The sequence below is a fragment of the Diceros bicornis genome, chromosome 39 (assembly GCF_020826845.1).
Source record: "Diceros bicornis minor isolate mBicDic1 chromosome 39, mDicBic1.mat.cur, whole genome shotgun sequence".
In the NCBI taxonomy this organism is placed as follows: Eukaryota; Metazoa; Chordata; class Mammalia; order Perissodactyla; family Rhinocerotidae; genus Diceros; species Diceros bicornis.
Window position 1 is genome coordinate 9756599 of NC_080778.1, and position 21235 is coordinate 9777833.

At 45.4% G+C, this 21235-nt stretch overlaps 1 protein-coding gene across 2 annotated transcripts in view; it reads right to left on the reverse strand.

Annotated features, from left to right (window-relative positions):
• Positions 1-236: 236 nt before the first annotated feature.
• Positions 237-21235, reverse strand: part of SLC22A1 (solute carrier family 22 member 1) — a 30814-nt gene continuing 9815 nt past the window's right edge. Inside the window, exons 4-11 of one of the 2 annotated variants that reach the window (XM_058534302.1) lie at positions 20039-20207; positions 18668-18782; positions 18328-18434; positions 14820-15034; positions 11096-11204; positions 4190-4302; positions 2689-2788; positions 459-569 (exon numbers count right to left, since the gene is read on the reverse strand). In XM_058534302.1, the coding sequence (XP_058390285.1) occupies positions 503-569; positions 2689-2788; positions 4190-4302; positions 11096-11204; positions 14820-15034; positions 18328-18434; positions 18668-18782; positions 20039-20207 (995 nt within the window). In that variant the 3' untranslated portion in view covers positions 459-502. Of the gene's footprint in view, positions 570-2688; positions 2789-4189; positions 4303-11095; positions 11205-14819; positions 15035-18327; positions 18435-18667; positions 18783-20038; positions 20208-21235 lie in introns of both variants that reach the window. The other variant, XM_058534301.1, reaches the window with a different exon arrangement.

Genomic DNA, 21235 nt, shown 5'->3' on the forward strand with positions numbered 1-21235 from the left:
GTTTTTTGTTCCATCATGTATATGTAAATGTGAATGGGATATAGTTTGCTAGAAGAGTCACCATATTTATAGACCAAGTGCCCTCCCCCAAATCTACATTTTGAAATACTTTTTCCAACATGGATACCTACAAATACAAAGACCTTTTCTTTCAGAAAGTGAATAAAACAATACTTATTCCAGAAAACCAGTTACAGAGGCCTCATTTATAGCAATATTTTAATTCTATTGGATCTTCAACAAACTTAATTTAAGTACCTGATAACCACCAACAGTTCTCACTAGAAAGGACAAGTAGATAAAAGATAGCCAGGGCTTGGGGAGACTTAAAAGAAAGAAAATAAAATAAAAGAAAGCATATTTAGTGTTCTTTAAGACTAATATTGATTTGGGGGCAAGCAAGTATGAGGAAGAGTACGGAGAAATAAGGGCTTCTGAGCGTTTCTCCAGATGAGAACTCCGTTTTCATCTCTGCCACTTGGTCCCCAGGGAAGCATCTCTCTCAGGTTCCTTGGGATTCTGATGTTTGGACCTGAAGGTAAATCGTCTTTTCTTTGGGCTTTGCTTTTCTGTGACAACCAGAAATAAAAATTAAAGTTAAAAAAAATAAACCATCAACGTCTCAATTAAGAAACTGTTGCAAAGTTGTACGCGGGAATAAGTCTCAAAATAAAAAGAGAACAAGGATACCAAGCGAGGAAGAAAAGGAGTCAGCAAACCATGGCCTGTCGGCCAGTTCCGGCTTGCAGCCCATTTCTCTATGGCCTGTGAGCTAAGAATGGTTTCCTACATTTTTAAATAGTTTTAAAAATCAAAATGAAAATATTATTTCTTGACACTTGAAAATTAGATAAAATTCAGATTTCAATGTCCATAGATAAAGCTTTACTGACACCTATTCGTTGATGTGTTGTCTATGGCTACTTGCATGCTGTTGAGCTGAGTAGTGGCGACGAAGACCGTATGGCCCCAAGCCTGAAATATTTACTTTGGCGCCTTATGGAAAGAGTCTGCCCACCTTCGAAGTAGAGCATCTATTATGTTGCTACCTAACTCCGTCACATTGTAGGCCACATTTCGTTTTGCATCTGGGGTACCTGTCATTATTTCCGTCATCTGTAGAACAGGTATGATAACAATAGTAGCTGCCTCACAAGGTTTTGAGAGGATGGGGTGAGGATGCACATGAAGCTTTCAGTGAAGTCGACCTGCTGTGAGCACTCCATAAATGTTAGCTAGTGTTACTATCACTCTCATTCCCTGATGTTTTCCCTGGAAAGTAGGGAAGGAGTAATTGAAATGATCTCTCTGGCAATAGACTGTGCCTACTGCGTATGGAATTAGTATAGTGGAGAAGACAGCTAATGAAAAAAGCAATTATTACGAATTGTGAGGAGTATTATTGAGAACAGAGGATGTATAGGGAGGTGTGGGCTCAGAGCAGGAGCAGCCGGCCTCCTCTGGCAGGGCAGGAAATGTTATGATGACAGAGTGAAGGGATAAAGCGAACATCCCAAAAGATGATAACGTGTCTATCAACAAATTATAATGAAACATTTGAAAATCAGGTAATCAACATTAGCTATATATTCTACCACTTGGGACCAAAAAGAAGCATATTGTCAGCAACTACAAAATGTGTTAATAGTTAAAATAGAGTGTCCCTTATCAGTACCGAGAACCGCAGAATTTCCCAAAGTGAGGTTTATAGAGCGCCTGAACCAACATCGTGAGCAGAGCTTATTAAAAGCACAGATTCCTGGGTTCAGCTATTCATTTACTAAGTTGAAAACCTAGAAGGCCCAGGAAGCTGCATTTTTGTAAGCTCCCTTTGTGATTCTTCTGCATACTAAGTTTGAGGACCACTGAGGAAATCACACAATATGCAAGAAGCCTGGGGAAAATCTGTGAGCACCTGCCATGTGCCGGGCAATTGATTAGCCACCGTTGCCTACTTTAGCTCATTGAATTTTCACAGCAACCCTCTAAATTAAGCGTTATTTGTGGCTATTTTTCAGGCACAGAAATAAAGTTTCTGTAGCGTTCAATGACACGCCCAAAGTCACGTGCCCAAGTAGGTGACGATGCCGGGATGTGAACACAGGTCTTTATGACCCCACAGACTCTTCTCTCTACTTCACAGGGACACGTGTGTCCTTACTACGGGATCCACAGACCGCGCTTGGGCAGGGGCCTGAGAGATCACCTCATCCAGCACTGTTTCTTCTTCCCCTGTTTTATTGCTTTAAGAGGAGAATCTGAGACCCCATTAAAGCAGTTGTCCCTGTCACGAGAATGAATGTTTGAAGTCATTCCTCATGAAGAAAGTCACCAAGGAATCTGAGCCAACAATTGCTAAAAGGACAGACGGCTGATTTAAAGAAGCTCCCAGCTCAGAGCCATTGACTCGGGCTGAGCCGGGATCTTGGTGCCCCTACAGTCAGCACCACAGACGAACGGTCCTCGGCGCGGCGGGGGAGAACAGCGACCGCCAACCGGAGGCGCGTGCCTGCTCTCCGTCCTTTCCCGAGGAGGCCAGCGGCTACCGTGCGGCGGCTCCGGGAGTCACACAGGAGACGAGGCCTGGAAAGCGCTCCCGAATCTTCAAGATCCAGGAGATGCAGCGCGTTGACGACTCCGGAGGCCAGGTCGGACGCGCGCGCGCGTCCCCGAGCACCCGGGACTCACCTCCGGAAGCTCTCCGCGTCCTCGATGGTCTCCGGCAACGCCGCCCCCTTGGTCTCGGGAAGAAGCAGCGTCGCTGCCCCGGCAACCAGGCCGATCGCCGCTGCGAGACAGACAGAGCGCGCGGGGCGTCACGGCGCAGCCCCCGCTGCCGCTCACGGCGCCCGCGGCGCCGGCTAAGCAGCGGCCCGCACCCTGCGGCACGGGCAGCCCCGGTCGGGAGCAGCCCCACCCCGAAGCGGTAGTGACCGGGCGAATGCCAGAGTCAGAGAAGGGGACCTTGCCTGCATTTCACTTCTCTGCAAAGATGAAGTTCCACAGTAACTGCTGTTGAAGTGTTAGGGGATTTAATGATTCGAGTACCTCAAGAACAGTGCGAAACTCGATTTCGACTAATTACTATATCTATAATACTATATAATACAATATAGTATTTACATATAGTAACAATAAATATAGTTACTATACATATTATATAATATACATATTATATAATATATAATATATAAAATATATGTGATTATATTATATATTATTTTTATATATTATAGTTACTATATATGTGATAATATAATTATAGTTACTACATATTACTATTATTATATATACTATTATTATAATCTACGTATATATTATTTAGCATATATAGTATATTATATAGTATAATTATCATAATACTATATATTATATATACTATATATTATAATATATAAAATAACATTATGTATTATTTTATATATAGTGTATATTATAGTTACTATATATTAATATTATATTATATATCTATGACATGGAGCATAGGTAATATGTGTGGGCAGTGTGTGCCTCTCTTGTTACTCTCCCACTCTCTCTCCCTCTCTCTTCCTCCCTCTCACTCTCTTCTCTGTCTCTCTCTCTCTTCCTCCCTCCCCCTCATGGATTCGCCTGGGCCCAGGCATGGCAGCTCTTTGCACGGTGGACAGTCATTTTGCCTTCCCCCAAGTGGTAAGCAGGGTCTTAGAAGTCCCAAGGTCTAGGTTTGGGGAGAGAAGGAAGAGTCCCCTCCTCCTTCTCTAATCCAACTTTATCAGTAACAAAGCTGATACTAAACTTTGATTCCCATTTGTCTCCTGCATCATCTGTTCTCAATTCTTAAGATCCAGAAGCAGAAGAGGGATGATAACTTAGCATCTTCAAACCTCCAGCAATTACATATTAAATGCACAAAAATTGAGAGTCAAATATATAAGAAAGCAGGAGGCTGGGTCAAAAGTTCTCTCAGATTCTGTCCTGTAGGATGAATTATTGGACTCTGGAGCCACAGGACTTAAACCTCTGGCTCACCTTCTAGGGATAGCATCTTATCTTTCCCATGAAGCACGACAGAGTGAGCCAAGAGACCACAGAAGAGCAGATACCCTCCTCGCCTTCAGGAAACTCACTGAGGGATATCACTCATTCATCAAATAGTTACTGAGTGATTAGGTTGGAAAGAAGGAATAATAAATGTCCCATGGAGTCTTACCAAACAACGTGAGTGGCAAGCCTTGCCAAACCTCCATCAGCCTGAAGACCAGGAAGGGGGCAATGATCCCACCCAGATCACACAGGGAGGAACACACCATCACTCCAAGGTTCCTGATAAAATAAGGAGAACAAAAAGATGACATTTCTGTGATTCAATTTTCCAAATGTTAACCTGATCCTAGTTAGATCCAAACACAGTGCCCACCCCAAGTTTCAGGGAGGGGAGAGGGGCTGGAGACGGAGTTACTCACCAGTGGCGAGTGATTTAATCAACCATGCGTACATAATGCAGCCTCCACAAAAACTCTAAACTATGGGATTCAGAGAGCTTCTAAGTTGGTGAATACATCCATGTGCCAGGAGGGTGGCACACCCCAACTCCACAGGGACACAAGCTCCTGTGCTCGGGACCCTTTCAGATCTCACCCTGTGTACCTCTTCATCTGGCTGTTCATTTATATCCTTTATTATACCCTTTATAATAAACCAGTAAATGTAAGTATTTCCCTGAGTTCTATGAGCCATTATAGCAAATTAATAAACTCAAGGAGGAGGTCATGGGAATTTTGATTTATAGCCAGTTGATCAGAAGTACAGGGGGACAATACAGGGCTTACAATTGGTGTCTGAATTGGGGGCAGTCTTGTGGGACTTCACCCTTAACCTGTGGGGTCTGCACTAATTCCAGGTAGTTAATGTCAGAACTGAATTATGGGACACCCAGTTGGTGTTTGGAGAATTGAAGAATTAGTTGGTGTGAGTAGAGTTTTTTCTTTCACATGGAGAGACAGGGAACGGTAGAGAGACGGTATTAAGAAATGGAGGACAAAAAAAGCTAGAGGGGAAACAGAGAGAAACTATTTGAAATGACCCTTTTCATTCCTAGTGATAGTCTTTGCTCTGAAATCTACTCTGTCTTTTTTTTTTCTAATTTTTTTTTGTGTGAGGAAGATCAGCCCTGAGCTAACATCCATGCCAATCCTCCTCTTTTTGCTGATGAAGACCAGCTCTGAGCTAACATCTATTGCCAATCCTCCTCCTTTTTTTCCCCAAAGCCCCAGTACATAGTTGTATGTCATAGTTGCACATCTTTCTAGTTGCTGTATGTGGGACGCTGCCTCAGCATGGCCGGAGAAGCAGTGTGTTGGTGCGCGCCCGAGATCCAAACTAGGGCCACCAGTAGCGGAGTGCGTGCACTTAACCGCTAAGCCACGGGGCCTGCCCCTGAAATCTACTCTGTCTTATATGAATATGGCCACCCCAGCTTTCTTTTGATTAGTGTTCACATGGAATATCTTTTTCCATTCTTTTACTCTTACACTATCTCTGTTTATAACATCTTTTTCCATCCTTTTACTTTTAAACTATCTCTGCCGTTAAATTTAAAGTAAGTTTCTTGTAGACAGCATACAGTTGGGTCTCACTTGTTTGTCCAATCTGACAATCTCTGCCTTTTAACTAGGTGTTTAGACCATTTATATTTCTTGTGATTACTGACATGGTTGGGTTTAAATCTATCATCTTGCTATTTGTTTTCTTTTTGTTCCATCTCTTCCTTGTTACCCTTTTCCTCTTTTTCTGCCTTCTTACGACTTGAGTATTTTAAATGATTCTGTTTTATCTTCTTTGTTGGCTTACTAGCTAAAACTCTTTATTTTGTTTTTTATTTTTTGCTTTAGGTACAGTACACATCTTTAACTCAGCACAGTCTACCTTCACGTGATATTATTCCACTTCATGGATTGTATATGAACCTTACAACGGTACACTTGCATTTCTCTCCTCCAAGCCTTTGCACAATTTTACTTCTACCTAAGTTATAAATCCCACAACACGATGTTATTTTTGCTTTCAATCAGGGGTCAACACACTATAGCCCATGGACCAAATCCAGCATTGTTATTGCCTTTAACTTAAGAATGGTTTTTACATATTTAAAGAGTTAAAAAAAAAAAAAAAGAAGAAGAAGAAAAGAAAAGAATATGCAACAGAGACCACATGTGGCCCACAAAGCCTAAAATATTTACAACCGAGTCTTCTGTTTTTGTTTGTTTGTTTGTTTTCAGTAGAGGAGTTGAGCCTCTTCACATTTATTTGTGTCAGAAATGTTTGGTCTTAATTCTGTCATTAGCTTTTATGTCATGGTTTTTATTGTTTCTAGTGTCTTTTATCTTTCAATATGTGTTGGTTATGTATATTTTTTTCTGATAATTTGGAAGGTTTGTATTTTTATTCAAATGATTACCTTTATAACTTTACTTAGTACACTTAATGCTCTATTTTTCTAGACAGTATTGATTAACTTCCTATTGTGAACAATTATAAAATTAATATATTTCTACTTCTGACTCAAACCATTCCTCTCCATGCATTGATTTTAGTTACTTATATCATTATTTTTAGTGTTTACCTTTATATCTTAAAATATACCTATTAATACTACTTAATTTATAAGATTTTAATGATACATTTTTTTTGCAAGCTGGAGACAGTGTATTGAGGAAATCAGTGTATTACACTACCTCCAACATTCTCTCTCCCTTCCCTTTCCAATCTTCATTAGTTATAGCATTTCTTTATATTCAGATTTATGACATTTACAGTCTGTTCTGTAGCCAAAACCACATTCATTTTAATGTCACATTCAGTGATCACCACCAATAAATTCTGACAAATTACTCCATTTATTATTGTGTTTACTGAGTTTCTTCTCTAATAGCTTTTTTGGAAACGGTTCATAGGAACCACATTCTTTGAGATATTTCTAAATGATTTGCTGCTGTTTTTATATAGGAATGAGGGTTTGACTGGATAAAATTCATTGGGTTACACTTTCTTCCCTTGAGGTCATTGTAGGTCATTGTTTCACTGTCTTCATCAAATGCTATCAATTGGAGTTTCTCCCTATACATGTGACATAAACTTTCATCTTGAGTGCCTGATGAGTCTTTCTCTCTGAAGTATAGTCACTTAACTACAATATTCTTTAGTATTGTTCATTCTGGGTCAGTTTTTCCTGTTACACAGTGTGCCCCTATCAAAGCATAGATTCAAGCATTCTTTTATTTCCAGAGGTTTCTTAAAAGTCTTTTTGTTTCATTATTTCAGTTATCTTCTTTGAGATATATACATACACACACATAACTTCTAAGCCTTTTAAAGTCTTTGCTTATTTCAATTTTATTTTGCAATTCTTTTTTTTTTTTTTTTTTTACCTGGGAAAGATTCACCCTAAGCTAACATCTGTTGCCAATCTTCCTCTTTTTTTTTTTCCTCCTCAGATCCCCAGTACATAGTTGTATATTCCAGTTGCAAGTCCTTCTAGTTCTCCTCTGTGAGCCACCACCACAGCATGGCTACTGACAGACAAGTGGTGTGGTTCTGTGCCCAGGAATCAAACCCGGGCCACCAAAGCAGAGCATGCCAAACTTTAACCACTAGGCCATCAGGGCTGGCTCTTATTTTGCAGTTCTTAGCCCTGTCTTGCCTTCCCTTACTGTATCAATTCTCCTGTGTACTGCTTTCAAATTGGTTTTCATTTCTCAAATGTTTTCATTTTTCTTCTTTATTTCTTTCCTGAGCTGGCTTCAACTTCTTCTATTGTCTTGTCGCACATTTTCCCAAGAATGTATATCTCTGCTTTAAACTCTGATTTTATAGAGATAACTGATTCATTAATATTTTGCATTTGATTGTAGTATATTTGGTTACACTTTTCATCTGTTCTGTGACAATATTTTTCTGGTGAGAATTCTTCATTTCCCATTTGATTTTCCTGTTCCTTTTCCCCTTTTACTTCATGATAGATTTGTATAGCTCCTGGGCGAGTTACTTTTTTGTTTATTATGCACTTTTTAACACTGCGGTTTCTTCCTGTATCAGCCGTTTCAGATGGATTGGTGGGGAGGGACCAGGCCACATGCTAGGCTAGTAGAAATTCTCTTTGTGACCCGGGTTGTATGTGATCAGATGCTTTGGTCTCTCTTACTCCCAATCTTCAGGGCTTCAGAACTCCTCACCATGTGAGGTTTCTCTCCTTTACCTGCCACACAGCACCCTGCTATCTCAAAGTTTCCTGAATGTTCTCTCACAGCTTTGCTCTCTCTGCTTCACCTCCAGCTACATGACGCAGGCAAGGAAGCTTACGCCTCCAGCCCCTACATCCATCCTGTTACTCCAATCAAGAGATCGTGGGTTGTACCCTTCAAGGTACGTTTCCTACTTTGGAAAACTGCTGGTCTTGTCTAAAATTTGTTGTCATAAGTGTGCCTCCCTGGAATCTTCTAGACCCTCTTATACCTCATTGCATTAGGCAGCCCTTCCTACATATTGTCTTTCAGGGTCATCTTAGTTTCAAAGATGGCATTTGCAGGTTTTTTCTTTTTGTTCTTCTACTAGCTTTGGTGTGATTTCCAAGAGGAGAAAGAAAAGACACCATTATTTTTTACTATTTTAAGAAAATAAGTCTTAAAAAAGAAGAAATTGTGATAAGCACACAGAAGCTAGAAGAAGTAAGGAACTGGGTCCTTTATTTAAAATTTACGTATCTGCAGCACTTCACTCAGTCATTCTACAATCGCTAAGTGACTAGTTAGCACAGCTATAGAATAGTTTCAGGAGGTAGAGAGGAGTAGGATACGCAGTTCCTGCTTTCAAGGAGCTCATAATATAGTGAGGAGGTAAAAATGGAAAGACACTTTCAACACAAGGCAGTGCATACTGATGCCGAATGTTCTTGACAATATGTGCTGCAGACAGGTAGAAGGAGGATGCTGTTCAATCCTAAAGTCTCCTGTGCATAAGAAGCAGGGTCAAAATGGTTTAAATAGTAACTATTGGAGTTTGAAGTGCTTATAAAGTAATAAAGTAACAGAATAATCCTTTTCTTTTTTTTTTTTTTAGCAATTTAGATTTGATTGCATAGATTGAAAGTACCAGAACTTTCATGACTGTCTTCCTTTTGTGTGTCTGGGTATCAAGTTTAAAGTTGTTTCTGAACATCTGGCTTCCCTTCCTAGTTACTGAGCATCCTCATCCAGCAGCTTCTCTCCACGATTGACAAGGGTTCTTCGGGGACGGGTTACTTGTCCTTCCCCAACATGGGACCAGGCACTCAGGACCTTTGACAGTTAACGTTTTGAATCAGTCCCCTGGGTCTGGTGGCCAGGACAATGGAAATGTTTGGCCTGGCTATTAGACTCTGGGCTCAGGACTGCCAAAGGTAGACTTTCTCTTTAATTTGCCTTCATCTCTTTGTACGTAGTCCAACAACCTTTTACAAACAAGAGTGTAAGACAGGGTCTATTAATAAAAGTCAGGTGGGAAAGAGAAAAGAGTGAATCAGAGTCATCCTTGTGTCTTCTGGCTTACAGAGAGGCTCAGAGAGCTGCGCAGGTGTAAGAGGAGACTGGGGAGCTGGAATAGTTCTTAGAAACCCTTGGTCTGATGACATGGGGAGAGGAAATAGTTTATAGAGAGGAAAAGAGGAGTTTAAGGACATACGTCAAATTCTGACAAAGGTCAGAATTAAAACTTTAAAGTAGTTAATTACTTTTATAATAAAAATAATTTTCATTTAAACTAAGTCTTCTAAGATATAGATGGCAATAAGTACACACAAAGATACTCAACATTGTTAGTAATTAGGAAAATGTAAATTAAAGTCACAATAATACCACCACCTCCAAGAATGACTTAAAAATTTTTTTTAAACTGACAATACCAAGCGCTGATGAGGGTATAGAACAACCAGATCCCTCACACGTGGCTGGCGGAATATAAAATGGTGCAGCCACTTTGCAAATCATTTCCATAGTTTCTCATAAATTTAAACACATGCTTACCATATGACACACTCCTAAGTTTTTACCCAAGAGAAATGAAAGACCGGTACGTGAATGTTTATTAGCAGCTGTATCATAATCACCCCAAACTGGAAACAGTTCAAATGTCCACGAACTGGGAAAAGGACAAACAAATCATGGTGCATCGTCCACACGCTGGAATACCACTTGGCAGCTAGAAGGAACGAAGCCTTGATACACGCAGCAATGTGGATGGATCCTATTATGCTAAGTGAAAGAGGCCAGACATAGAAGGCTACCTGCCATATTATTACTTTTACAGAACATTCTGGAAAAGGTAAAACCATAGGGAGAGAAACCAGATCAGTGGTTGCCAGGGCTGGAGTTGGAGAGGGGAGGAGATTGACCTACAAAGAGAGACGAGGAAATGTTTGGAGGTGATGGAAACCTCTCCATATTGAATGTGGTGGCGGTTACTAGATGCACATATAATCAAAAGTCATCAAAATGTGCATTTTAGAGTGAATTTTGCTCTAAGAAAATCCTACATCAATAAACTCGACTTTAAGCAATAAGTCTCCCAGTGCTGTTACGAAGTATTGTGTCGTCACAGGAAAAGCAGCAGCGTCAAGGTCAGAAGGACGCCCTGCCACTTTCTAGCTGGCTGACTCTTGGGAGGTCTCTTTCTCTTTCCACAGTTCAGCTTCCTCGTGTGTAAAATGGGGATAACAACGATCTTATCCCCACCGCGTGTCTGGAAATACTTTGTACATCACTAAACAAATATGAACTGCTGTTTAAGCAAGTTATGTCCCGAGGTGTCAATGGAGCTGCTGAAGTGTATACCGCTCGTAAGCCTCCCCTCCCTGTCCAGCGCTCTCTCCTCTGTTCTCTGTCCAGAGCACAGCGTGACCCTTGGTCAGCTGAACCTTCCCATTTCATGTCCTCTGCTGTAATCAGGCATTGACCATCTCTTTGATGCCCAACTCCCATCTCAATGTCCAAACTGGTCAGCCCTGGGGGCACCTTGAGGGACTGTCATGGAAATGCTGGTCCCCAGGGAGCCTGGCCAGTGCACAGCTAGTCCCATGGCTACTTACCTGATGAAAGTCGGATACAGTTCTGCATTCACCAGACACACCATTTGGAACGCAATGGTGATTCCCATCCGGCCAACGCAAGCTACTGCGACGTTCAGCCAGTGTATATCTGGAGGGGAAATGCAGAGAAGGTGTGGAAGGCGAGTGGCAACTGTGCCCAGGGAGTGACCTCTCTCGAGAAGCCCCGTTAGGAAGCTTACACCTTAGAGGTGGAAGGACCAGGAAGATTGTCTTATCTAAGCCTTTCATTTTGGGATAAGTAAACTGAGTCCTGAGAGATTTCAGGATGATGACACGTGAGGGAAGACTCCACAGTGCAGAGGAAAGAGTGTGCTTTTTGAATCTCAGCTCTGCCTCCTGTCAGCTGCGTGACTTAAGGAAGCTGTTTATTTCTTTGTGCCTCAGTTTCCTCAACTGTAAAATGGGAATAATTATACCCAGCTTATGGGTTGTTGTGAGATTTCGAGATAATATATGTCAAATGTCCACCATGACCACTCCATAAATGTGGCTTTTTAATTATCATGCAATAGTGTCATTGCCCACACAGTGCCTGAAACACAGTAGGTCCTCAGTCAGTAGACAGTAGTCCTGGAACTGAGACCAGATTTCTCATCCTCAATCTAATGTTCATTTCCAAACACATTTTTTAACCAAACATCTTTCGTAATGTCTCAGAGAGCGAGCATGAGGGAAGCAAACCCTTGTCTCATCCTAGCAGATGGCTATGAGTTCTTTTATTTATTTATTTTTTTTGCTGAGGAAGATTCACCCTGAGCTAACATCTGTGCCAATCTTCCTCTATGGTGTATGTGGGTCGCCGCCACAGCATGGCTGCTGATGAGTGGTGTAGGTCTGTGCCTGGGAACTGAACCCAGGCAGTCGAAGCAGAGTGCACCAAACTTAACCACTAGCCTAGGGGGCTGGCCCCATGGCTATGAGTTCTTGATTATGTGAAGGTCCGGGAAGCCCTCTTCCTTTTGGGGACTGATCAAAGAATTGGGCACCATTATCCATTTCACCTGGATTACCCCAAACACTAAAATGTAGTGGCTCCTGTGACATGCCACCTCACTAATAAAGCCTCTGGGGTCACAGACATGTCATCTTGACCCTTGTCCCCAGATCCTGGCTACTCATGGAGGACATGCTTCATTTCACTCAGCCAGTGTGAGGCTCAAAGGAGAGGGGACACAGTGGCCTTAGGAATGAGCTTGCCCCCCAGGTCCAATGCAGCCTCTCCCAGCCTCGTGCTGCTCTCTGCCTGGTGGAGAACACAAGCCAAGCCTTCAGATAAGGACGACACCCCCACCAGCTTCCAAAAGATAACAGACAAAGAGCTCACTTGATACCTACAGGGAGGGCCTTGCTTGCAAATTCTGGGGTCTTTAATCTGGTGAGATGCTCTACTGGACATGCGCAGCATCTCCCTCAGAGAACTGCCATTGCTCCCCACAGGCACCCAGCGACCACTCTCTACAGCCCCAGAGGGACCGTCAGAACTGCAGTCAGGTGACGTCACTTCCCTGCTCACAGCCACAGGGGTTTCCTGCCACGCTCGGCATATAAGCCACAGCTGTCCCCTGCCAACTCCTGACCTCACTCCAACCGCTCTTACCCCTGCTCACCCAGTTCTGGTCACGAGGATTCCTGCTGCTCCTCCAACACCCAGCTCTCCCCTCCTCAGGGTCCTCACACTTGCTGTTTCCTGCCTGGAAAGCTCCTTCCCCAGATGTTTACCGAGTTCCTTCCCCCTACATTCAGGTCTCCTAAGGCTGCCCGGACCACAGCACAAAGAATTAACTGTCCTTCCCTCTTCACCTTTCTCTTCTCCCTCTAGAATGTAAGCTCCACGAAGCAGGAACTTTCTCTGCTTTGCTCACTGCTGAGATCCTAGGGCCTGGACGCCTGCTGGCCATATAGAAGATACTTGAACTATTTCCTGGAGGAAGGAATGAATGTTTGTCACCTAACGTGATAATGACCAAGTAGAGGCAAGTGGAGAGGGTGGAAGCTGTGAGGAGGGTCCGGGGGCAGGACCAGAGGGCATAACGTCTGGGCCCTGCCCAGGTGGGGGGGGGCGAGAGCAGAGGGCATGATGCCTGAGCCCTGCCCAAGTGATAATTTGGGCTCAAACCTGAGATAATTGATCAGACCTCAGGCTCCTTCTCGGCACTCAGTGCTGTTACTTTAAAAAAAGAAAAATCTGCCCAGAGCCAGCCCTAATGGCCTCGTGGTTAAAGTTTGGTGCGCTCCGCTTTGGCAGCCAAGGTTCGGTTCCTAAGAGTGGAACTACACCACTGGTCTGTCAGTAGCCATGCTGTGGCTACAGCTCACATGGAAGAACCAGAAGGACTTACAATAATACACAACTACGTACTGAGGCTTTGTGGGGGAGGAAAAAAGGAGGCAGATGTTAACTTAGGGTGAATCTTTCCCTGCAAAAAAAAAAAAAAAAAAAAATCTGCCCATTCGTTACATCTTACTGGGATTCCAGAAATAGGGAGGTGGGAAAGAAAATGGGCAAAATCAATTTCAGATGCACTCTGCCCACTTTCCTGTCTCTTGTTCTCTCCCCACACAAGGAGAGAGAAGAAAACGGAGCTTTCTTTTCCCACCTGTGTCTATTTCCAGCCTGACCTACACAGCACGGTTCTTGAGAATACGGATTGTATGAGACATTTCCCACAATACCCTGCACCAAAGCCAACATAACTCATTAAACCAGCAAGGGCAGAGCACAAGCAATAAAAACAGAAAATAGCAAATCCGCCTCGGTATTTATTTAACAACATTTCCAAAAGGCACAAATGTGAAAGGCAATTTAGGGACTCAAATTAAAAGTGGCTACAATTGTTCTGCTTTGGCTTATCTTGGCTTGTAAGAATTATGGGCTGAAGTACACATCCACCAAAATGGCTGTATGAAAAAGCCCAGCAGTACCACGTGTTGGTGAGGATGTGGAACAATCGGAAGGCTCGTGCATCGCCAGTGGGAGTGTAAATTGGCCCAAGCATTTTGGAAAGCTATTTGGCTGTGTCTACTAAAACTAAATATATGCTGCCCTCGGACCCAGCAAATGCACTTGCAGACTTGTACCACAGGGAAATGAGTGTCCACAAAAAGACATGCTCGGAATGTTCTCTGCAGCTTTAATCCCAATAGGCAGACACTGTAAACCATGCAAGTGTCAATCAATAGTGGAATGGATCAATAGTATGGAATTCATACAATGGAATGCTACACAATAATGAAAAAGTATGAACTACACTCTCAACATGGGTGAATCTCAGAGATGTAATGATGAGCGGATGAAGAGAGGAAATAGGAAAAGTGCATTCAGTGTGGTTCCATTTGTATGAAGTTCGAGAACAGTCAAAACTAATCTATGATGACAGAGACCAGAGCAGTGGTGATCTTGGTAGGGGGTGGTGAGTATGAATTGTCAAGGAGCATGGGGGAACCTTCTGAGGTATTGGAAATGTCCTGTCTTTATCTAGGTCATGGTACCCAGGTACATACATATGTAAAAATCCATTGGTTTCTACACTTATAATTTTCCCATTACATGTATGTTAGACCTCTATTTAAAATTTAAGAAGGAAAAACAGTTGCAGGCTAAGGTAATACTCTGTCTTTGTCCTTGTTCTTGTTCCAGGGGCTTATCAACGAGTTAAAACACTCTTCCCACGATCTGGTTCCCTGGAAGATGATGAAAACTCACCATGTGAGATAAAAATCATGACGAAGCAGGCTGTCCCCGCCACCAGATTTGACACGGCCAATGGGTAGATGCGGCCGACGCGGTCGATGGTGACGAGGATGGCGAAGGCCGCTGGGAATTCCACCAGAGCAGAGTAAAAGAAATCCAGGTAGAGGTTCCCGCCGGTGGCGCCCACGTGCATGATGAGGCCCTGATAGAGCACAGAGCTGGTGAACCTGAGCAAAGAGGAGAAACCGGGTCAGAGGCAAGCTCCGTGGAGGAGGAGAGAGCCAGGGTTCTGGCGGGGAGGACAAAGGACCTTACAAGCTGGGGAGAAATAGGAGTCACTCGATTTAGAATGTCCTGGAGCAACATGAGAGGTGGGGATAAAAATCAGGAAGGGTGTCCGGGAGGGGCCCTCGGTGAAAATCTCCTTTACGATTTATGTGAGAGTGTGGCTTACAGGATATACCCACGTGTCCTAGAGAACGCTGACGATGACTGCCCCTGTTCACTGCAGACCCAGGTGCCTGGCCCTGCGCTGAGCCCCGCACATGCTCTACCTATCTGATGCTCCAACAGGCCCACGAGGGGAAGGGCAGGTTCGGGAATCAGACTGCTGTATGAGCTGTGTGGCCTTAAGTAACTTAGCTAACCTCTCTGTGCCTCAATTCCCTCATCAGTAAATGGAATAAGGTCTTCCGAAAATGCACAGGCATAGTCCCACCCTGCCCGACCAACGAGATGCCCCCAGAGGGTCCTTTCACACTGGACAGCCCCTTGCTTCACTCTGGCAAGGAGACAGCAGGCTCTTCCTGATCATAAATGTACAACTCATGTAGGCCAGCCTTCGTTTAGAGAGATCGGGTCTACTTCAGTGTCTCCCACAGATAAGATCTGCCCTCAGCAAACAGTGACAAAAGGTGTGTGACTGAGATATTTCTCTCCACAGCCCCCTCTGCTGCCCCCTCCTCCCTCTCCCACAATAAGTGCTTAGTATAGCTCCTGCCACAGAGTAAGCGCCTGGTAAACATGGGTTTTTGTTGTCATCATCACCATCATCCTGTTAAAAACCATCACCTTTCCAAGGTCAAGTGTCTGGAGCACAGCAGAGCAGAGACCCGGCCAAGCCTTCCCAGCCTCGCGTTGCTCCCTCCTCCACATCGCGCTGTCCCTAACAACACTGTTCCCTGACTCTCTTCCACCCTGTATCCGGCCACAAACCCCTCCATCCCTATCAAGGAAAGACCAGCAACGTCACAGATAACAGACCGATGGGGGCCAGCTAAGTTGCTCTCACTCAAGGGAGAATTTAGAGAGTCCCATGTGTCATTTTTGGCAAAACTATATAATTTTGGAGGCTAGAAACATTTAATGATTATCCCAGTATTTACACTGTGAGAAGAGATTTTGGTTGATAAGAAATAGCGGTCTTATCCCAGCATGCAAATTGCCTATCAGCTCCCAAACTGAGGTCACAGCTGATGTTTTTCATTAAAATACCCCCTCGTCTGATACAGCTGCACCCAGAGAAGCATTGGGATGCTGTTTTATCTAGTCCCAAATCATTCCCGACCAGAGAAAAGGGTCAAGACCACAGAAAAGGGTCAAGACCACAGAAAGGCAGGCGCTGGCTTCAGCTCAGCGGGTCTAGATAAGCTGGGTGCCCCCTGCATACTGGTGAGCCAGTTGAATGGGAACAGTCACATATTACTGATAAAGAGATTGATTTCCGAGAAAGGAATGGAGAACCTTGCTTTTCCTGTCCAACAGTTAACAAATGTGCAGGGCTGCCATCTTCTGACAGAACCCATGAATTGCATGTACATGTTAGAATAACTGGTGGTGGTACGATCATTTCCGGCGTTTGTCGGACATGGTTCTAAGCTCTTTACACACACGATCTCATTAATTCTCCCAACATCCCTGTGAGATAGGGACTCTCATTACTCCCATTTGCTGATGAGGAAACTGAGTCACAGAGACATTATGAAGGTTCCTGAAAGTCACACGGCCAGGAAGTGGTGGGCACGCATCCTGCGTCACTGTAAGAAAGAAGGAGGTGGGAGAAGGTGTCCAGGGCCAGATCGGGGGAGGCCTTTGTACGCCACGGAAAGAGATTTGGTTTTATTCTCAGTGGATTAGGAGGGGGGAGGTTGTGAACAGGGGAGCGACCTGGTCTGTTACGCTTTAAAAGGATGCTTTGCCCACTTCGTGAGCAGAGCCTAAGAGGGGACAGGAGGGGAGAAGACAGACCAGCTAGGAGCCTGCTGCAATAGCATGGGCTGGAGATTATGCTGCTCAGACAGGGAGCCAAGAGTGCAGGTGATGAGAAATGGCAGATTCTGAATATATTTTCAAGATAGAGCAGAATTTACCAAAGGATTGGGTGGCAGGGTGTAAGAGAGCAGCGGAGTCAAGAGCACCACCTTGGGAGGAGGGCATTAGAGGATGGAGAGGGAGCAATTCTCCTATCCTCAGTGGTCCCGGGCCTCTACTCAGAAGAGCCGTTGCTGAACCGAATACTGAGTATCAATAGAAACGCACCAGGCACTGGGTGTTTGCAAAGGCTCCGGGGCCCCTCACGTGGCTGGGCGCAGGACCCCGGGAGCAAGCTTGGAGACACGGGGTGATTGGTGAGCCAAGGAGAGGGCATGGAGAGCCCGGCTGCTGTCTGAAGAACTTAGGATGGATTCTGAGGAACAGTGGTTATTCATTCAACCCTCAGCAAATATTTACTGAGGGGCTGCTATGTGCCAGGCACCACCCTATTCGTTCAAACTCTCAGTTCCCATAGAACCTTACATGGAAGTGTAAACAATACTGGTGCAGAGCAGCTCCAGCTGAAGGGGGAGCCCAGAGTCCAGCTACTCAGCCCTAGCTGTTGGGGAGTAATTAAAGAACCCCCTTCACTTTGAGGAGAAAGCCCTGATGTTGGGGAACTGATATAATGTCCTCTGAGGAAATGGGGTGGGGGACGCCTCCTTGAGATAGCAACCTGGGAGGGAGATGCAGAGCCCTGGGGTGGGCAAGGGGTACATGGGTGAATCCATATGTGTACGTGAGTTTCCTAATCTGTGGATGATAAAAGCACAGACACTCTTGGGCAAGGTCTATGAAGTTCTAAGATATGAGGAAGGAATCTTCCTCCTTGGAAGCACCAAGAGCCACTGAAATCTCATCCGTCTTCTGATGCTAAGTCAAGACTTGGCTATTCTCAAAAGACGAGACGCGTGGCATTTGAGACAGCCTTGGGAACCCTTCGTCGTATTTCGATCATCTTACTGTTGACCTCTGTTGTGTAACACACACTTCTTCCTAAAATGAGGCCTTTGCCCCATTAACCAGTCCTCAAGGGAGAAATAAGGAGGTCTTTCTGAGTGCTCTTTGACCATTCGAAAACTGGTTTAACATTCCCTCTCATGCTTCTCTTTTTCCACATGCATTGTCCCCCTGTCTTTACCTGGTACCCCAGCGTGCGGGCCAGCACACTGATTCCGTCTGGGGAGGCGTAGGAAAGGCCCCTTACCACAAGTACATGAGGATGAAGGTGTTCTTCCTCAGGCGCGGCGTGCGGAACAAGTCTGCGAATGAAGGGCTCAGCTTCTCAGTGATATCCTCTTCGAGAGAGAGCATCTAGGAGGGAGGGAGTCAGAGCATCAGCCACATTTAAGCCGCCAGGAACAGAAAGAGCCCTCAGAGCCCACCACACATGCTGAGGTCGGCCATCACCATGGCTGCACCCTGCACCCATCACCCCAAATTCCACCAGCGCCCCTTGCTTCTCGAGGCAGCCCCAGAGGCATTTTCTAAGTCATAAACCCAACCCACAGTTCAGTGACACTAGAAACCGCTTGCTAGCTTGTCACCTTTAGATCAGCAGGAGACAGTTTCCTGTTCTTCTGGGCGATATGGTCCATTATTTTTATTGCTTGAGTGTCCCTCTTTTGCGATAACAGCCATCGGGGAGACTCGGGCACACACCTGCAGACACAGAGCATTACGACTTGGCCTTTCCCCAGAGCTCGTCTGATGTTAAGCCCTGATCAGAGCGACGCCTGCCTTCCTCACGTTGGGACTGTAATTCCTCAAGCAGCTAGTGGACCAGGCTCTGGGGTCATCGTGTGCTGGCCTGGGTGGCCCATGAACTCTGTCGGTCACTCATACTCTCAGTGCCACCTGCTAAGACTTACAGACCAAAAGGGAGCCATTGCTTCCTATGTAGCCTTCATTCCACGGAGCAGGGGTCCCATTCTCTCCTGGAAGCTGGCAGCCCTTGTGGCCCTGGGAAATTTCTTGCACACCATAGATGCTCCACAGTCTCCCCCCAACCTTGCATTACAGCAGGATGTCTCCATGCAATACCACGGCTGTTGAACAAGTCTCAAAATATTTCCCAAACAAAATAAGCTGTATTCACTTTCCTTTAACATCAAGTAGACACCATGCTGTCGATTTCAAATGGGGCAAGGATGTGACAACTCAAAGATTGGAAATCTCTGGCATAAGGTCTTCTGAAAACGCATGGGGTAGTCCCATCCTGCCCAACCATCAAGACTCAGCCAGGGGGTCCTTTCACACTGGACAGCCCCTTGTTTCACCCTGACAAGTAGAGAGCAGGCTCTTCCAGACCATAAATGCACAACACTTAGAGGCCAGCCTTCGTTTAGAGAGATCGGGTTTACTTCAGTGTCACCCACAGATAAGATTCACCCTCAGCAAAATGTGACAAAAGGTGCGTGGATGAGATGTTTCTCTCCACAGCCCCCTCTGCTGCTCCCTCTTCCCTCTCCCACAATAAAAACTCGTCTGTCCTGTTGCCTCTCCCTTCAGGGCCGGCTGAGTGCTGACAGCTAATCAGATTAACACCTCATCTGGACTGGTTTTTCTCATAACGGCTTAATGTGCACATTCGCCAAGAACATTTCATTCATCCATTCATTCATTCAACAAAGAGCAAATGCCATCTCTGTGGCAAGATGGATTTTTGTCTGACTCGTAGCGTCACACGCCTCTATGTAAGGGGATGCAAATTTACAGAGGCTCTGTTTGAGGGTAGGTCCCCACTGGGAGCCACCCTATAACATTAGAAGACCCCAAATGGCACACTGGGTGTCGGGAGCATGCCCGTGCCTGTGCTTGTGGCCACCACGGCCGTTTGGAATACGGGCCAAGGTGAGCACGCGGTCCTCGGTTAACGGCTCGTGGTCCCGGGAGAGGACAAGGGGTGGACGCAGTACCAGTAGTAGAGCAGGAAGAGGAAGGTGGGCAGAGAGACAGTCAGCTGCAGCCACCGCCAGTGAGGAAGGACATAGGCCAGCCCGGAGAGCAGCACCAGCCCCACCGTGAAGGCCACCTGGTAGAGGATCGCCACCGTTCTTCTGTAGCCCGGGCCCACAAATTCTGTGACTGAAACAAGAGACATGTCACGACGCAGGCTCCTAGAAGGTGAAGCCAGGCGCTCGCATCCCCAGTCCCTTCCTTTTCTCCTCGCGAGCCCCCGAGCCTTGCGTCCACCACCTGCTCCCAGCCTCCTCTCTGTGTGGCCTCCATTTCTCTGCCCCCAAATGATAACCAGGCTCAGTCCTACCTTCTTTCCCGTGTCAGGCTGATAAAACTCGGCTCAAGTCTCCCCAACATACACCCTGCTGTCTTGTCCCCGTTTTTTCTCTAGCCATCCTTTTTGTTAATCTCTTCCCTTGCAGTCTACAGTTCTGCTCTTCATGCTTCAGTCTACAGGGCTCTCCTCCCTAGAGCCTTCCTCCTCTGAGCTCAGACTGAGCTAGAATGTTTTCCACGACCCCAGGAGAGCACATTAACTAACAAGTATCTTTGAGTGCCTGCGGGGGACCTGGCACTCTTCTGGGTGTTTGGGAGTATCGTGAACTCAGTCCTGCCCTTGCGACCTCACATTTTCGTGGGAGACGGCAGACGACACCCACCACAAAGGAGCAGGTTATATGCCAGGTCGTGCTGTGGAGGAACAGAAGTTAAATGGCAGAAGGGGAATCAGGACAGTCGAGGGTGGAGGAGTTGCCATTTTTCAGGGAGTGGTGGGGTAGACCTCATGGATGAAATGTGAGAAAGACCTAAAGGAGATGAAAGAGTCAGCCGCAGGTAACGGGGGACAAGAGTTCCAGGCAGAGGGAACAACAGTGCGGTAGCCCTGAGGTGCGGTTGAAGAACCATAAGGAGATGATGGATCATGTGGCTGGAGGGGTCTCGTGAGAAGGAAGGTGACTGGGAGCTGAGTTCAGCAGGATAGTGGGCGAGGCCCTCCTTCTAGGGCGTGAGGAGAACATTGACTCTTACTGCCTGAAACGGAGAGCCCCTGCAGCAGAGGAGTGGCCTGATCCCGTGTCTGTTTTAAGGCTCACTCTGCCGCTGACGGCGGGTGCCGCAGGGAGACCAACGTGGAGGTGAAGCGACGGTGGAGG